Source organism: Elephantulus edwardii, unplaced genomic scaffold (assembly GCF_000299155.1).
Source record: "Elephantulus edwardii isolate Elephantulus edwardi_28Jun2011 unplaced genomic scaffold, EleEdw1.0 scaffold00161, whole genome shotgun sequence".
Taxonomy (NCBI): domain Eukaryota; kingdom Metazoa; phylum Chordata; class Mammalia; order Macroscelidea; family Macroscelididae; genus Elephantulus; species Elephantulus edwardii.
In genome coordinates this window covers 3,087,010-3,105,960 of record NW_006399911.1, presented here as the reverse complement: position 1 = coordinate 3,105,960, position 18,951 = coordinate 3,087,010, and the positions used below count along the sequence as shown (strand labels likewise).

At 42.7% G+C, this 18,951-nt stretch overlaps 1 protein-coding gene across 1 annotated transcript in view; it reads right to left on the bottom strand.

The window, feature by feature from the left end:
- Window positions 1–18,022, bottom strand: part of UROC1 (urocanate hydratase 1) — a 51,947-nt gene extending 33,925 nt beyond the window's left edge. Inside the window, exons 1-3 of the mRNA XM_006895163.1 lie at window positions 17,853–18,022; window positions 3,010–3,140; window positions 387–480 (exon numbers count right to left, since the gene is read on the bottom strand). Of these exons, the coding sequence (XP_006895225.1) occupies window positions 387–480; window positions 3,010–3,140; window positions 17,853–17,978 (351 nt within the window). The 5' untranslated portion in view covers window positions 17,979–18,022. The remainder of the gene's footprint in view (window positions 1–386; window positions 481–3,009; window positions 3,141–17,852) is intronic.
- Window positions 18,023–18,951: the final 929 nt, after the last annotated feature.

Below are 18,951 nucleotides of genomic sequence, written 5' to 3'. Positions count from 1 at the left end.
TGTCTTACAAGGAAATTGGGGAGTGAGAATGTAACAGCTGCTTGGTACAAGAAAAGAAAGCAGGTTGAGGGTCGTGGATAGTTATTCCTGGGAAAGGGGGGTGAAATAGTTTTGCAGCCCTAACAGAGAGAAATAGAGTTGCAGCTGCTGCTTTGACAATTTCTTTGGCTATTCTGGGAAAGAAGGGAGAACAGTTCTGTGACCCTAACAGTAACTATTTGGGAAACAGGGAAAAGGGTGTACAGGAGCCCTCTGCCCCATCCTTGTGATTTACCATTACTTAAAACGAAAAAGTTCAGAAAAACCACCCGTATTATTTCTGAGGTTATGTTTCTATCTGACATTGCTGGGCTGGGCACGGCCCCTGGATCCACCCACACGCTCACCTGGGCCACGGAGGGATCGAGGTTGTTCATGACCATGTGCATGATGGCGGCAGCCATCTTGGTCCGGCATGGGTACTGCTCAATGGGGTAGGCCCTGGAATCGGAGTCCACCGTAAGTGTGACCGCAGGAAGGCACCACCACCCTTCCTGCCTCATGCTCAGGGCCCACCCTGGCCTTATCTTACTATTTGACCCCATAAGTGCAGGTGGCAATTACTTGCTCAGGACCCCAGAACCTCCAAGGCCAATCCTATCTGATGCTCAAGACATTTAGCTGAACTCCCACACCCCACAAATGGAGAGCTCAGCTCATCCTAGATGCCACTCACTCTATCTCACTGGCAGAGCCAGTTGTATGAAACCTGATTTCAAAGTATAGCTGAGGTCTGCTTTGTGGGAGCCTTTAAGTCTGGATGGAGTTTATTCATTTGTTCTTTGATCAACTCTGCACTTTCAGGGCATCAGTTCTATAGCAGTTATCAAGCTAGGCACATAGACATGGATAAGGGAGTGCAATTCCTCCTATTTTGGGAGAATAATGCTTCCTGAGACCATCCAAATCCACTCTGGGCTTTTGACATATTCAAGAACAATATTCTCTCACCTCTGGGACTCAACTTTCAATCAAGCAATAGACAGACCTGTATGGTGAACAATAATACTGGGAAGAAATGCACTCCTTAGAAAAATCAAGACACAAGATCAAAAGGGCAGACTGTGCCATAGCTATAGCTTAGAAGGCAGAAAAGGCTTGAAAAGAACAAATGGAAACAGGAAACATGGAGGAAGTGGGGAAAAATACTATGTGGATATTATAATCAGTGTCACCAAACGCAAAGCGCATGAATTATTGAATAGAAAAACAAGTTTGTTTCTGTAAGTATCTACTCAAATCACAATAAAAAATGGGGGGGGGGCATTACTTTATCAAATAATTACCAAAAGATCAAAGTTTTAACTTTTTATTTTATTCTATCTTTGTTCCCTTCTCCTTTAATTCTCATCTCTGTTAACCTTCTAAAACTGATTCTTTCTGTGTGTAAAGAGTTTCTTGGTTTTTTAGATGGTGATCTTATACCAAAATGGCTTGAGTGTGTCAGAGATTGTGAAGGTGGAACTAGATAGGACAGGCTTCAAAGGGTTACTGTGAGGTGTACTCAACTCTATGGCATCTAACAACAACAATATCATAACTGTCCTTTTATGACTGACTTATATTACTCAAAAATGAAAATAAATGTATGTTTGTCTTACATGAAGTTGGCTGACTGATTCATTCCCTTGAGTTGGAGCTGACTCACAGCTGACCTTACAGTGTGTTTTCAGAGGCTGCAGACTGCACTGGAGCGGACTGACCATCTTTCTCCCTTGGAGCAGCAGGTAGATTCAAACTGCCTGCCTTTGAGTTGTGATCTCAAGTGCTTACCCACTAGCCCACCCAGAGCTCTCTTAAATATGATGTTAATAAAATTATGTGGCATATTTTATGAAGCTAGTTCTTAATTATTTTTAATTTGCTAAAGAAACGTAAGTGAGGAAACTAGTACTATAATGAAGTTACACTGACAGTGAATCCTCTTGTTTAGGGGTCGAAGAAGAGAGTCAATTTTATCACAATTAAAAATGAAAAAGGTTTTCTAAAAATAATAGGAAAGAGGTACAAGCAAAGAAAAAGTAAAAGTAGACCTATGATGCTAGGATCCTAAGATCCTAGGAAAGATGGTCAGGATGAAAATTTTAACAAGAGAGAAGAAAATGTTTTAAACTTTTGTCTTTTCACCATGAGGTTCTAGAACTAGGTCCATGACCCATGAACCCCTGGCAAGTCCCACTCAGCTCTACGGACCACGGTTGGGGTGAGACATAGCACCAGCAGATCCTTGAAGATGCTGACAGAGTTCTCCGAAGCTTTCCTCTTCCTTGCAAAGAATTACAGAACATTGTTGTTGCTGTGTCAAGTTGAAACCAAAGCATAGCTGACCCTTCAGCAGCTTTTCAGAGGCATTAAATCACACAAGAGGAGAATGCCCATCTTTTTCCCACAGAGCAGCTGGCGGATTTGAACTGCGTGCATTTGGGCTGGCAGTGCAACTCCTTACCGGGGAGTTCTGGTGGTTTAGTGGCAAGGAATTGGGCTTGTACTGCCAACTTAAAGGTACAAGGTTCAAATCCACTAGCTGCTCCATGGGCAATCTCCTCTGGTGTGATTTACTGCCTTTGAAAATAGGCTGGTGGGTCAGCGCTGGGTCAGTTCTGTCTTGCCAGTACACATAAACAACAGTTCAGCAGGTAACAAAACAGGGGTGTTTAGAAATTAATTTTGTATTATTTGGCTCCATAACTGCATGAGACTGACTGCCCAGGATAGACAGATCAGACCAGAGACGATGCATCTGAGGTTTATTCCTGGTTTCTAGCCAGGCCTGGGTACCACTGTCAGCTCTCAGTTCCAGATCCCAGCAATTGACAAACACGGCCCACTCTGCCCCCTGTGAGAAGCATCTTCTCACACTCCTCTCAGATCTGCCATGCTAGCTTTCCCTCCTGCTGCTGGACTCTTCAGCCACTGAGGGCTCTCCTAGCTTCCCCATGCCTCCTCCAAATCTGTGCCTCCAGCACTTACCTCATTTCAATGTTGGGGCAGAACCGATACATATAGATGTGCCCATAGAGACGCAGCTCCTGGGCAAACTCAGGGGCCAGCAGTTTCTGGACATCTGGGGGGAAGTAGCGAAGGGCATTCCTTAATGCCAGCTGCAGGAAGAAAAAGCATGAGAGGGGCAGATGCTCCAAGCCAAGCATCTTAAGGACTCTGTGGTGCTCCCAGTATCTTTCTTATTCACCTGGGTTTGTCTTTTCTCCACTCAGAACCTGCTTTTCCCTACTTAGGGATCTCTGGTTCTCATTCTAGGCCCATATATGAATTCATTTCCTACAGGAAGTCTTCCCTGATTGTCCTTCCCCTGTTAAAGGAAACACCTCTCTCTGTGCTCATCTCCGGTCCCAAGCACCAGGTTATTTGACAGCTGGGCAGCAAATCCAAGGGGAGGGAAAATAGACGTGTCATGAGGTCATCGGGCAGCCCTGCAAATGCAGAGAAGCTTGGTAGGGAGGACTCAGGCCTTTCTACGTCTGCAGCATTAGGAACAAGATCTGGGAGGACTTGGAGCTGAGCCTGAACCAGGGACTAAAGGACAAGAGAAAGGACATACTTTAGGGCTTCTTCTCAAATACATAAACAACTCAGACTTAAGTGCTGTCTAATCACTCTTCCCTAGACAACCTTGAATTGCCCGAAGCTACCAAGTAGCACTTACTCTTCTCTATGCCTATATCCTCTTGGAGGGCCCCTTACCTTCACTGAGAGATGTCCAGTCAACACCCCTGTGCCTTAAGACCTGCTCTAACCCCACTTACTCTCTTGAGGTTTGTTTCCTTCCAGATCTTCCCCTCCACCCCACCCACACATCACAACACTGTCTGACCTAGTGCCAGAAGATGAGAACCTCAAATTAGAAAGTACTCATATTACAAGTGGGGAAAGACTGCCTCCTGGAAACAGAACCTGCACAGACAAATACACATGCCTAAGTTTACCACAGCTCTGTTCATTCACAATGGACAAAGGATGGAGGCAACCTAGCTGCTGCCGACAGGTGAGAGAACAAGTGAAAAATGATACATACAATGGTACACTATTCAAAGAAAACAAGTTCCCAAAATATCCTAAAAATGGAGGAACCCAGAGAATATGACCTTGAATAAACTAAGTCAATCACAAAAAACTCTATGTTCTCACTTTTGTGAAATTACATGTAACCTTATATGTACAGAAATTACTCTTTATAGGTGGTTATCAGGGATTGGGGGAAAGGAGTGTCACTCTCAGTTGTTGCTGTTAGGTGCCGTCATCAAGTTGAGCATGACTCACAATGGCCTTATGCACAACAGACCTGAACCCTATGCTGTCTTGTGCCATCCTCATAATCTCTGATAACACTTGAATCCATTGCTGCAGTCACCATATCAATCCATCTCACAGGGAGTCTTCCTCTCTTCCACCAACCCTCCTTCACCTTTCTAAGCAATAGCCTCTCCTAGCAACATGTCCAAAGTATGAGAGACAAAGCTTTGCCATTCATGCCTCCAAAGAGCACTTCGGCCGAGATGTATCTCTTGGTTCTTTTGGCAATCCATGGGATATTAAGTACTCTTTTTCCAACATCACAATTGAAAAATATAAATTCGTCCTCTGTCTTCCTTATTCACTGTACAGCTTTCAGATGCATAGCAAGTGATGGGGTAAATTATGGCCTCAGTCAGGCACACGTTAGTTGTTCATCTGACATAATTGCTCTTCAGTATTTTGAAGAGGTTCCTGACAACAGACTTGCCCCAAGCAATACATCTCCTGATCTCCTGACTGCTGGTACCAAGGGTGTTTCTTGTCAATCCAATTAAGATTTAATCATTGACAGTTTTAATCCTTTCTCCATCTATTATGATATTGCCTATTAGTCCAGTGGTAAGGATCTCTGTTTTCTTGAGGTTGAGATATAATCCATATTGAAGGCTTTAGTCTTCGATCATCTGCAGCAAGTGTTCAAGTCCTCTTCACTTTCAGCAAGCAAGGTTGTGTCATCTGTACAGTGCAGGTTATTAATGAGTCTCCCTCTTACCCTGATACCATATTCTTCATCATAGAGTCCAGCTTCATGAATTGTTTGCTCAGCATTGAATAGGTACGGAGAGAGACTACAACCCTGACATTCTCCCTTGTTTTTTTTAAATAATTTATTGTGATTTTAACAAAAGTTTACAGAAAACTTGGATTTCCATTCATTCATTGTTGCATGTTTTCCTCTCTACCCCCATTCTAGTTCAAGTTTCTCTTTAAAAAATTCTTTCATTGTTGTTTCCTCTTTCCACCCCCCCCCCCCACTTTGTTATACACCTCTTATTCTGGACAGTTGTCGTACAAATGATACCTTTAAATGATATTTCCTTTAAACAATTCTTTCCCTCATCTCTTCCAATGCAGTGTTCATTATTTATTCCTTCTTTTCTTAGTCTATCTCCAACCCCTAATGTTAGTCCTATTTTCTAACAGTGGCATTATGCAGGCTTTGTCCTTTTGTGACTGAGATATCTCACTCAGCATAATGTCCTCCAAGGGCACTCATTTGTATATTTTATTAGTTCCTTGTTTTTCCATGCTGAATAGTATTCCATTGTGTGTATATACCACAGCTTCTCTATCCTTTCATTTGTTGATGGGCACTTGGATTGCCTCCATTTCTATGCTATTGTAAACAACACAGCAGTAAACATGGGTGTGCATATATCTGCTTGAGTGGAAGTTATGGCTTTTTTAGGGTATCTTCCCAGTAGTGGAACTACTGAGTCAAATGGGATTTCTATTTCCAACTTTTTGAGAAAGTACCATACTGCCTTCCATAGTGGTTGCACGATTATATGCTCCCATCAACAGTGAATAAGGATTCCAATTTCTCCACAAACTCGCCAGCATTTGTTGTTTGCTGCTCTGTTGAACTTTGCTATTGTTACTGGGTGAGATGATAGCTCATAGTTGTTTTGATTTGCATCTCTCTTAGAGCTAGGGACTTCTTCACGTGTTTGTTGGCCATCTGATTGTCTTCTTTGGTGAAGTGTCTGTTCATATCCTGTGCCCATTTTGCAATTAAGATGTTTACCTTTATCTTGTTGATGTACTGTAGTATTCTATAAATTCTAGATATAAGTCCCTTATCAGAAATGTTATTACCAAATATTTTCCCCCCAGTCTGTGACTTTCCTTTTACCCGGTTGGAGAAGTTTTTTGATGTGCAGAGATACTTGATTCTTAGAAGGGCCCATTCATCTTTTTTATTCTCTCCTGGTTGTAAGTTTTTGAGGATGCTTGAAAGACTGTTCATGTTGTGGATTAGGGCTTCTGGAGTTCTTCCAAGCTTTTATCTAATGAAGGTTATAGTCCTTGGTTTTAGTCCTAGGTCCTTGATCCACTTTGAGTTGTTTTTTGTGTATAGTGTGAGATTTGGGTCTTGCTTAAGTTTCTGTAGATAGTTTTCCAATTCTGCCAGGACCATTTGTTAAAAAGGCTGTGGCGTCCCCACTTAACTGACTTCAACTCCTTCTCAAAAAAAAAAAGTTTATCATAAATAGATGAGCTGATTTCTGGGTTCTCAAGTCTATTCTATTGATCTGTGTGTCTGTCATTGTACCAGTACCACACTGTCTTGACCACCACGGCTGTGTAGTACGATTTGAGATCACAGAGGGAGATGCCTCCTACCCTGTTTCTCTTTTTAAGGGGTGCTTTGCTTATTTGAGGTCTCTTTCCACTCTAGATAAAATTGGAAATCGCCTTTTCCATCTCGCTGAAGAATGTAATTGGTATCTGGGCTTGCATTAAACTTGTAGATTATCTTTGGTAGAATGCCATTTTCACAATATTGAGTCTTCTTATCCATGAGGCATGGCATGTCCTTCCATTTCTCCAGGTCTCTTTTTGGTTCTTGTAGTAATGTTTTATAATTTTCTTTGAATAGGTCCTTTGTGTTTCTAGTTAGATTTGCTCCCAAGTATTTAATCTTGTGGTTAGCTACTATGGTGGGTATTGTTTTTCTTAGCTCCACTGCTGTATTCTCTTTGTGACTGTAGAGAAATCCAACTAGTTTTGTATGTTGATCTTGTATCCTGCCACTTTGCTGAATTGGTCAACTATGCCCTGTAATTTTCTGAGTCTTTAGGGTTTTCTAAGTACACTATCATATCACCTGTATAAAGAGGTAATTTTACCTCCTCTTTACCAATTTGGATACCTCTTATTTCCTTCTCTTGTAGTATTGCTATTGCTAAGACCTCCAATAAGAAGAATAGGAGAGGTGATAGTGGGCATCCTTGCCTAGTTTCCTGTTCTCAAAGGGAATGCTTTTAATCCCTCTGTTGAGAATAATGATGGCTCTTTTTTTTTTGGCATATAAACTTTTTACTCTGGTGAGGAAATTCCTCTCTATCACTACTTTGTTGAGTATTTTAATCAAGAAAGGGTGTTGGGCTTTGTCAAAGGCCTTTCCTGCATAAATTTATAGGATCATGTGCTTCTTGTTCTTTGCTTTGTTAATGTGATGAATTACACTGATTGTTTTTCTGATGTTGAACTATCCTTTCATACCTGTTATGAATCTCACTTCGTTATGGTGAATTATTATTTTTTTTAATGTACTGTTGGGTTCTGTTGGCCAGGGATTTATTCACAATTTTTCCATCTAGGTTCATGAGAGATATTGGCGTATAGTTTTCTATTTTCGTGGTGTCTTTACTTGACTTTGGTATTAAGGATATGTTTGCTTCATAGAATGAGTCTGGGAGAATTCCATCTTTTTCTGGTTTCTGAAATAGTTTATGTATAACTGGTGACAGTTCTTAATTATGCTTCATAAAATTCACTTATAAAACCATTTGGTCTAGGGTGTTGTGGGTTTGTGTGTGTGTGTTTTAGGTTTTTTTGTTTTGTTTTGTTAGAAGTTGTTATATTACCTTTTCAATTTCTTCTTTTGTAATGGATCTGTTTAGGTGTTCTATTTTGGTCTGTTAGTTTAGGTAGGTTTTGGGTTTCTAAGTACTTGTCCATATCCTCTCTTGTTGTTGTTATGTATCTTCGAGTTACCTGCTACACATAGTGACCCTATATACAACAGCCCTAAACCCTGCTCTATTCTGTGCCAATATAATTGTCTCTAACACACCTATTCCCACTGCCCTAGTCACGGAATCAATCCATCTCATCAAGTGTCTTCTTCTCTTGCACGGTACCTCCATCCTCCCAAGCATGATGTCCCTCTCCAAAGACTGGTTTCTCCTTGCAACATGTGCAAAGTATGTCAGACAAAGCTTCAGAATCCTTGCCTCCAATGAGCAGACGGGCCTTATCTTTAAAAAGGCTTTTGGCTGCCAGTCTGGGGCTATTTTCAGGCTGGGAAGATGAGCAGAAGGGCTGGATTCTGCAAAGGTGCGTTTTCTGGTTTGGGGTTGAGACTAGAGCGTGGCTCTTGGTTGCAATAGGGTGTGAGCTGATTGGATTTGGCCTCTGGTTTTTGTGGATCTCCCAAATAAAACAGACTTGGAAGCAGGAGTGGCATCCACTTCTAAAAAAAGCGTGCCTCTGGAAACTCTATGAACGTGAAGAAAAGATGAAAGTCCTGCATTCAAGACTTTCATTCATAGGGTTGCTATGAGTTGTGTATGATTCTACGGCACTTAACAACAACAAGGATGAACCTGTTTGTTCTCCTGGCACTCCATGGTATATTTCGTATTCTTCTCCAGCAACAGAGCTGAAAGGCGTCAATTCTCCTTTTATCATCCCTAGCCATTGTCCGCCTTTCTGATGCATAGCAAGAAATTGCAAAGACTATGGCCTGGATAAGCACACCTTAGTCTCCAGACTGACATCATTACTCTTGGGTATTTTGGAGAGGTCTCTGACAGCAGACTTTCCCAATACAATTCATTTTTTAATTTCCTGGCTGCTGGTACCAGGAGTGTTGACTGTGGAGCTAAGCAAACTAAAGCTGTCAAAAATCTCAATATCTTCACCATCTATCATGATGCTGCCAATCGACCCAGTGGTGAGAATCTTTGTTTTCCTGATGTTGAGCTTCAATCCATATTGAAGGTTGCCGTCAACCTTCTGCACAAAGTGCTTCAGGTCCTCCTCAGTTTCAGCAAGCAAGGTTGTGTCATCTGCATAACTCAGATTATTGAAGAGTCTTCCTCCAATCCTGATGCCACATTTCTCTTCATAGAGCCCAGCCTCCTGGATAATCTGTTCTGCATAAAGATTTAAAAGGTATGGAGATATGACATATTCCTGGCATACACCCTTCTCAATTTTGAACCATGAAGTATTTCCTTGCTCTGTTCTGATGACTGCCTCCTGGTCCATGTATAGGTTTTGCATAAGCACAATCAAGTATTCTTGGGATTCCTCTAGGTTTTCATATTTGTTTGAGTATAGTTTTTTCATATTATCCCATTGTTAACCTTTTTATTTTAGATGTTTCTATATCTATACTGACATTGCCTCTTTTATCGCTCTCATTCAGATTATTTGTGTCTTCCCCCCCCCCTTTGTTAGTTTTACTAGTGGATTGTTCATTTTATTGACCTTTTCAAAGACCCATTTCCTGGCTTTATTTTGGATTCTATTTTTATATGGCATTCACTCAGCTTCTTGAATATATATTCTCTCATTCTTCAATATGCCTGGAAAGTTTTTTTCTAGTAATTCTTACACAAATTTCTCTGTGTCTTTATCTGCTTCTTCTTGTTTTGGGATTCTGATGATGTGCATGTTATTCCTCTTGATGGTGTCCCACATTATTCTTAGGCTTTCTTCTTTTTCCTTCCTTTTTGATTCTGCTTTTTGTTCTAGCAGATCAATGGTGAGAATTCTGTCTTCTTTTTTGCTGGTTCTGTGTTCCATCTCTTCAACTCTGTTTCCATGTCCCTCCAACATGTTAACAGCATCTGCAACATTGGTCCTCATATTCTGAATTGTGGTTTCTTATTTTTCCCGAGCCTCTAATGCCTCATTTGTTTTATCTGCATTGTACTGGATTTTTTTTTTTATTTCTCTTGGGTTTTCCTTGCAGAGTTCTATAATTAATTCTTCAAGTTTGTCTTTTGCTCATTGAAAATACTGAAGTCTGTTTCAGAAAGTTCCATCAGACTTTCTAGCTTCAGAAATCCACCTGTGTCACTTTTTGGGGGTGACATCTTGTTTTGGACTTGTGTTGGGTGTGAGGTAGTCTGCTTCTTCCATGTCACTGCTGTGGTAGTGTTTTCCATGTTTAGTGTCTTAGCAGCCTCTTGTTCTGATAACCTTCGCTTAGAAATTTGCTGCTCCAGAGGAGGGTGGATCAGCTATCCTGCCTGAGTTTCTCTCCATTTTTTTTTACTCAAGGGAAGACATTAGTTGGGGAGATATGGCCTGTGAATTAGCAGCCGTCTCTGCCTGGGAACGGCTGCAGCTAGGTGGGTCCAAAGTGCCAGGGGCTAAAGGCAGCTCAGGCTCTGGGAGGAGGCATCCAGGTGGCAGTGGGGCCAGGGTACCTAGGTGGCAGGGCCAGGTCCTTCCGGTTTCCATGATAGGACATCCAGGCAATGAGTAGGGGCATCCAGGCAGGGGGTTCAGGGGTCCATGTGGCAGGGCCAGGAGGGCCTCCAGGTGGTGGAGCCATAGTCTAGTGCTCCCCGCAGGAGAGCAGTCCCGGTCACACTAACACATTTTTAAGACTGGTACTTGGCTAATTCACTGGAAGAAATCCATGTGTGGCTTTGGTGACATGCCTCCCTTCTTAATTTTAAACCATGCAGTATTCCCCTGTTCCATTTGGACAACAACTTCTTTGTGTTTGTATAGATTTCATATTAGTACAATTAAGTGTTCTGGAATTCTTGTTCTTCTCAATGTTAACCATAGTTTGCTGTGACTCAAAGAGTTAAAAATCTCTACATATTTGAGGAAACACAAATAGCCATTCTTTTGGTATTCTCTTTCTTCAGCCAGGATCTATCTGACTGACATCAGCAATTATATCCCTGGTGAAACAATCTCATCAGTATTTTGCTTATATATGATAGTGATGATATTGTTTGCTAATTTCCACATTCTGTTGGATAACCTTTCTTGGGAATAGGAACAAATAGGACCTCTACTAGTCAGTTAGCCAGGCAGCAGTCCTCCAAATCTCCTAGCATAGACTAGTGAGCACCTCCAGGGTTGCATCTGTTAGCTGACACATCAACTGAGATTCCATCTATTCCTAGAGCCTTATTTTTTTGCTGACATCTACAAAGCAGCTTGAACTTATCCCTTGTTAACAAAGATCCTTTGCATCTTGTTCATGTGGTACTTCCTTAAATTTCTGAATGCTAACCAATTCTTTTTGGTACAGTAACTCTGTGCATTCCTTCCATCTTATTTTGATGCTTCCTGGATCATTCAAGATTTTGCCCATGGCATCTCTCAGTTTTGCAACTCAGACCTGAACTTGTTTTTCAGTTCTTTCAGCTTGAGAAATACTGAGAGAAATAGTAAATATTTGTTACCTTTAGACATGCAAAAGGTATCATTGAATAAGGGTCAAGTTTACACAGTTTAACGAGGGTAAACAATGTCACTAAAAAGTACACAAAGAAAAGGGTTATTGTTGCTCTTACGTGTCATCATTATCGATTCTATGGCACCTAACAACAACATCGTCAATATTAGGAATTCCAGGATGCTGAAATATTTCCATCCTCACCAACTAGATGAAAAACTGGTGACTACTGTTGTCAGATACTGTCAAATTGACTGTTGTTGTTATATGCTGTCATATCACTTTTGACTCATACTGACCCTGTGTACAACAGCCCTAAACCTTGCTCTATCCTGAGCCAAACTTACTGTCCCTGACACCTCCCCCCATTATCCCAGTCACTGAGTCAATCCATCTCATCGAAGGTCTTCCTCTCTTGCACTCTATCTCTACCCTCTCCAAGGACTGGTCCCTCATTGCAACATGCCCAAAGTATGTCAGATGCAGCTTCAGAATCCTAGCCTCCAAGAAGCAACCTGGTCTCACCTTTTCTAGGACAAACCCGTTTATTCTCCTAGCAGTCCACAGTATAGTCAATATTCTTCTCTAGCACCACAACTCAAAGGCATAAGTTCTGCTTCTTTTTTTTTTTATTTGATTTGATTATTTTTTTGTGTATGTACTGTCAAATCAGATCTGACTGGTACAGGAGGAGATTTTCTCTCCTTCTCCAGCAGACATCTGGTGGATTCAAACCATGCGCCTCTGGGATTACACTGCAGCTTCTTGCCATAGGTCATCCGAGCACCCTAGTTTTGCTTCTATGATTCCTAGTCACTGTCCAGCTTTCTGATGCATAGCAAGTAATTCAAAAGATCATAACCTGGATCAGGCACACCTTAGTCTCAAATAGACTAGGACTCGATTATATATATGGGTGATAGAAGGAGAATTGATGCCTTTGAACTGTGGTGCTGGAGAAGAGTATTAAATATACCATGGACTACCAGGAGAAAAACCAGGTTCATTTTGGAGAGGGTGAAACCAGGCTGTTCATTGGAGGTAAGGATTCTGAAGCTTCGTCTGACATACTTTGCACATGTTGCAAGGAGGGACCAGTCCTTGGAGAGGGATGTCATGCTTGGGAGGGTGGAGGGACAGCACCAAGAGAGGGAGTCTCTCAATGAGATGGATTGATTCAGTGACTGGGGTAATGGAGGTAGGTATGTCAGAGACAATAAGATTGACACAGGACAGAGCAGGGTTGAGGGTTGTTTTACATAGGGTCACTATGAGTCTCCGGCAACTTAAGGGGCACATAACGACAACCATATATATATATATATATATATATATATAGAGAGAGAGAGAGAGAGAGAGAGAGATATTTAGATATAGAGATGAAATATAGATCTAGATATCACACACACATAATCTCTTTGCTGTCAAGTCAAAACCAGTTCATAGCTGACCATGCATTTTATTACATAAATCATGTAAGAGAAGACTGCTCATCTTTCTCCTAAGGAATAGTTGGTGGATTTGGATTTGAACCTTCTCTGGTGGCCTAGTGGCTAGGAATTGTGTTGTCAACCCAAAGGCATGTGATTCCAATCTGCCAGCTGCTCTGCAAGAGAAAAATGAGCCATCAGCAGCTCTCGTGCTTTTACCACCTCTGAAAACCTTCTGCAGGATCAGCTATTAGTAGGTCCCAACTCAATGGCACACAACCACCACCTCTGGTTTGGCAGTACAGTACCCTACCCACTAGGTCACTAGAGGCGTGTGTGTGTGTGTATGCACAACAAAGCACACAGAAGACACAATTATGGCTATTTATTATTGTTATGAAGTGCCTTATGTCAGGTGCAACAGAAAAAGAGAAACTCTGTCAGATCTCTGCTGTGTTTAAGTCCACTGTGATTGACATCATGGTGTCAATCCATGCAACTGACAGTCTTCCTTTCCTCTGCTGACCCTCTGCTTTTCTAAATTTGATGTCTTTTTCTAAGGACTGTCCTGTTCTACTAACACAACCAAAGTACGTGAGACCAAACCTCACCATCCTCACTCCTATGGAGCTCTCTGGCAGCACATCTTCTAAGAAAGGCTGGTTTGTTCTTGTGGCAGTCCACAGCATAGTCAATATTCTTCACCAACACCAACAATTCAAAGGCATCAATTCCTCTACAATCTTCTCCTTTATTGCCCAACTTTCAAATGCATATGAAGCAATTTCAAAATCATGACTTAGGTGATGGCTGTTATGTACCACCTCATAGACAACCCTCCAGTGGGTTTTCAAAGACTGTAAATCACACAGCAGGGGACTGACTGCCCATCTTTCTCCTGTGGAGCAACTACGGGATTCAAATCTTGTGCCTTGGTGTTGGCAGTGCAACTCCTTACAACTAGACCACTTAATCTTTAAAGCTATATTCTTGTTCTCTAGCATTTTAAAGAGGGTCTTGACTCCTGCTTTGCCCAAATGCAAAAAAAAAAGCGCAAAAATAATTTTATTTCTTCACTATGACTTTCATGAGTGTTGATTATGGATCCAAGTAAAATGAAATCAGACATAACTAAATACCTTAACCGACTGCATTTCTGGCTTTCAAAGATTTGAATTACAATTTCAAGGGATATTTGAGACAATTGACCTCATAGCATTTCCAAGACTATAGTCTTTACTAAAGAAGACTTCTTTACCTTTCCACCACAGAGCATGTGGGGGATTCAAACCACTAACTTTTTCATTAACAGTTGGTGCTTTATCCACTGTGTCACTGGGGTGAATTTTATCTTATAAAGTTACTTTCTAATTTATATGCCAAAAATCAAAGAAATATCTTTAAATAAAGAAGCCAACAGAAAAGGAAGTGAGGCGTCATCTGGTTTGGAAACAGGCTGACACTGCTGACCCTGACCCCAGCGGGGAGAGAATTCACAACCCAGTTTGCGTGGTACAGACTGCCTGCAGGACAGGAGACCCTACCCTGGGCTCTGTGTCCTTCCAGCAAATGGCTGCATCCATGATCACAACACTCACTTGGGACCCCTCCCCTCAGTACCCCAAAGCAAAAGAGGGGCAGGGAACAGGGCAGCTTGGTTCTGGAGGCTAAGGACATCTGGAAGGGAGGTTAGCCAAGGCAGAGAAAACATTAACTACTCTGACATCATCAAGAGCTAAGTCTATAAGCAGAGCACAAGGGAGGAGGAATGGCCCTGCTCTGGAGGCACTCTAACGTGCCTGCTCCCTCTCCTCTGCCATCAACCTCCCTGTCTCCCCCTCTGCCTTCATGTCCTCAGGGAAGGTGAGGTGGGCAACCCCAGGAAGAACAGAACTATCACAGTCTATTTATGGGGCATGGATCTTCACCTATTCTCTGTGCTTATTTGTATTTTCTCACTTCTTCTATAGCCTTCCTGAGATTATTTAGTGATTTTTAAGTAAGGAGATCTCATTTGGTAGCCTCTAACTCTGTGGGCCTAGTGGTAAGAATAGGACAGGGTTCAGATCCACTATCACTATGAGTCGCAGTCCACTGTGTAACAACAAACACCTAGGAGAGAACCCCAGGAGCTCCCAGTAAGGAGTTCTGCTGCCAGCTCAGAGGAGGCTTGAATCTACCAGGAGAAAGATGGACAGTCTCCTCCCATGCAACCTGCAGCCAAAAAACCCCCTGGAGAGTCAGCTATGATTAAGTTCCCATTGCCTGGCAATGAGAAAGAAACCCCAGGGGGTAGCATAGTAATTGGGCTTTAAATATTTTTTTATTTTATATTGGTTTATTTAAAGTTTATAAACACTGTGTTGCACACGATTCTTCACTCACATTGTGTCATACAATCATCCCCATGCACTATATTTTATAAAATTAATCACCATTGGACTATGCCCATCATTACCTTGTCCTTTCAGGTCCCTGCCAGAACTTTCCCATTTCCTTTACCCCCCTCCATCCATCCATCCATCCATCCATCCATCCATCCACCAAATTGTGCAAGCTTGTGATTTGCCCATACTCATCCTCACCCCTCTGGTCCCTTCCCTTCCCCACCTGGATCCCCATATATGTTTTACTAGTTATCCTATTTTTACAATAATGGTCTTGTGAAATATTTGTCCTTATGAAACTGACTTAGTTCATTCAGCATAATGCTCTCCAGTCTCTCCCAAGTTATGCAGTAATTTTTGAAGTCATTGCTCCTGAGTGCAATTTCTCAATCCATTCTTTAGTTGATGGACATCTGGGCTGTTTCCATGTTCTTGCAATGGTGAATAACACTGCTATGAACATTGGTGTACAAATCTCCATTTGTGTCTCAGTTTTAATTTCCTTGGGGTATATTCCTAGGAGTGGAATACCTGAGTCATACAGAGCTCCTATGCTCAGCTTTCCCCCCCACAACTCCCCCACGAGTTTATTTACAAAATTCAAATACATTTTTTTCAAGAACAAATTATTTCACTTTCCCTCACCTCCCCCCTCAAATTGTATAACCCCATGATTAGTCCCCCCACCCCCTACACATCCTCATCCCTCTGCTTCCAAACAAGAGGGGTATATTCAGCTTTTTGAGGAAATGGTAATTGGGTTTTTACTGCAGTTTACAAATGAATGAGGTTCTCAGATGGTGGGGTTAAGAGGCTCAGGAGCACAAGGATCAAATAAACTCCTCTTTAAGAAAGGCAGAAACATGAGGTGTTTATATGCTACCTTTCACTAACATAATTCTCGGCAAGTATGTTTTATCCATGTAGCTGCAAACTGACTTGAAGGTTTCAGGATTGTAATTGTTATGTGCCATCGAGTCACCTGTGACTCATAGGGAGCCTACTATAATAGCTCTGAACCCTTTCCTATCCTAAGGCAATCTCATTGTCTTCACCACACCTACCCTCATTACCCCATTACTGTATCAATCCATCTCCTCCTGGGTCTTCTCTTGTGCTGTCCCTCCACCCTTTCAATTGTGATGTCTTTTTCCAAGGACTGGACCCTCCTGACGATTGGCCCAAAATATGTAAGACAGAGCTTCAAAATGCCTGTCTCCAAGAAACAGTTTGGTTTCACCCTCTCCAGGATGGGTCTGTTTGTTCTCTTGGCAGTCCTTGGTATATGCTCAATACTCTTCTCCAGCACCACAACTCAAAGGTATCAGTTCTTTTCCTGCCATCTTTAATCATTGTCCAACTCCCTAACGCATAGCAAGTAATTGCAAAGACCATGGTCGGATCAGGCACATCTTAGTCTCTAGACTAACACTGTTGCTCTTTAGCACTCTGGAGAGGTTCTTGAAAGCAGATTTTTCTAATGTAACTCCGGGTCATTGTTGTTGTGACTGTCATTGAGTCAAACATGACTCATAGTGACCCTATGAACAAAATACTTGCAGCCTTCCTATAACTACTGTCGTTTCTCAAATTTCATAGAGTTTACAGATGCATGTTGTTTAGGAAGTGGATGCCACTCCTGCTTCCAAATCTGTCTTAATCTCAGAGCTCCACCAAACACTGTCTACCACAGATAACCATTATGGCATATGACATCCCAATGGCAGAAGGTTTAGCACCACAGTTATCTGTGTACAGCATATTGACAGAAGAGTGCTGTACTTAGAAGAACGTTCCTTCAAAATATTAACAACCGACTTTTAAATACAATGGTCCTCCACAAGGTCTTATTGACTCTAAACAAGAGGCTTAGATAAAAAAACAACCAATATAGCATGTTGTTCTTGTTGTTATGTGCCAATAGGTATTCATAATCTAGAGTCCCTGGTGGTGCAAATAAAAGTTAAGAGCTCAGCTGATAACTAAGAGGCCTGTGGTGTAAGTCTACCTGGAGGTACTGCAGAAGAAAAACCTGGCCATCTACTGCCAAAAAAATCAGTCCTTGAAGAACCTCATGCAGCACAGTTCTGCGCTGAAGCACATGGAGGTGTCAAGTGTGAGCTGAGCTGATAGCAACTATTTCATTTAACTCATAGACTAAAATAGGGACTTTCCCATAGTAGAATAGGATTCCAAAGTCATGTATGTATTTAAGACACAACCTAAATGTTGAACTTGCTTCATAAAGCTCCTTGTTCCTCTGTGTCCAGAAGGCAGCTACAGCTCTCTCCCTTTGTTACCTGGCCTGGCACCTCAGGGCCTTATCCATAAACGGAGCCACGATCTCCCTCTCCAGGAGTGGCTATTGTGGTGATTATAAGGGTTAATGGCAGTAACAGAGCCTGACCCACACTGGTGTCCCTTATACATTGGGGGTACTCACCATGGACCACTGACAGGCACACAAGGACAATGACGTCAGGCGGAAAGGGGCAGATGAATGTGGTTCAAGCCTCTTACCTGCTCCTCTGCAGGACTCAAGCCAGGAGTTCTGACTGGGGCATGGGGCACCCCACTCCAACGTCCCCGGTTCTCTGGGAGGGGATGCAAGGGCAGGCCAGAGCACAGTGTCTGGAGACTGGACATGTCTGGATCTAAAGGAGCAGATGCTAGTACTGGGAAAAGGCCAGAGAGAGCCAGCAGCCAGGCCCTGGATGAGCGGAGGGGACCTTGACCCAAAGCCACCTCCCCCACCCCTCATTGGGTCCAGGACCCGTGGAAGGAATCATTCAAAGTTCACAATGTCCCTGGCCCCCAGGCTGGCCACCTGCAGTGTTGACTTGGGGGAGGGCTGGGCTCTGAGCAGTGGACAAGTCCATGCACTGAACGGGGCGGGAACAGGGCTGGAACTGTGGAGGCTGGGCCCTTGGTTCTTTATCCTTTAAGTGGGGGTTAGTCCCCAGAGGTTTGGCTTTCTCAGCTTTGAGAAGCTAGGAGGCTCTGACTGATGTTGGGGATTGCTCTGGCAGCCCTTAAGGGAAATTATCCCAGAGGTGGGTATCGGGATTCACAGGGTCATGTCTTGACTGTGGGGCTGCATGATGATTTTGGGGGTGACATAGGTGGGGAAGGGAACAGAGTGCTGGGTCTGTGGGGAAGCAGGCCTTTAGAGAGTCCCCACTACTCTATGTGAGGGACACTGAGGAAGAAGCGGGCAGGGGCCACCCAGCTATGGTGTGTCTCTCCTCCTCAGAGGCCCATGGCCCTCCTCCCCGATCCCATTAACAAGCTCTGTGAAACAGTTCTCTATCAGCTCTGTACCTTGAATAGGGAAAGAGGTCTAGGTCACCCTCAAACAGCCTGGAAGTGGCCCATTCAATCAAGTGGTGTGATTATCAGAGGCACTCACACTTCACCTTTTCCCATCTTTGTCCAAAGAGAGGGTTTTACCTTCCTCAGAGGCAACAAATCCAGGAGTGAGGCCAACCCAGTTCTTAAGCAGCTTCAGCCTGGGTCTGGCCCAGCCCAAAAAGATAGGGTGCCAGTCATGTCAGTCAACTGTTTGCCCTGCTGAGGGCAGAAATAAGTATGTGAGCACCCAGCCCAGGAACTTGCTGAG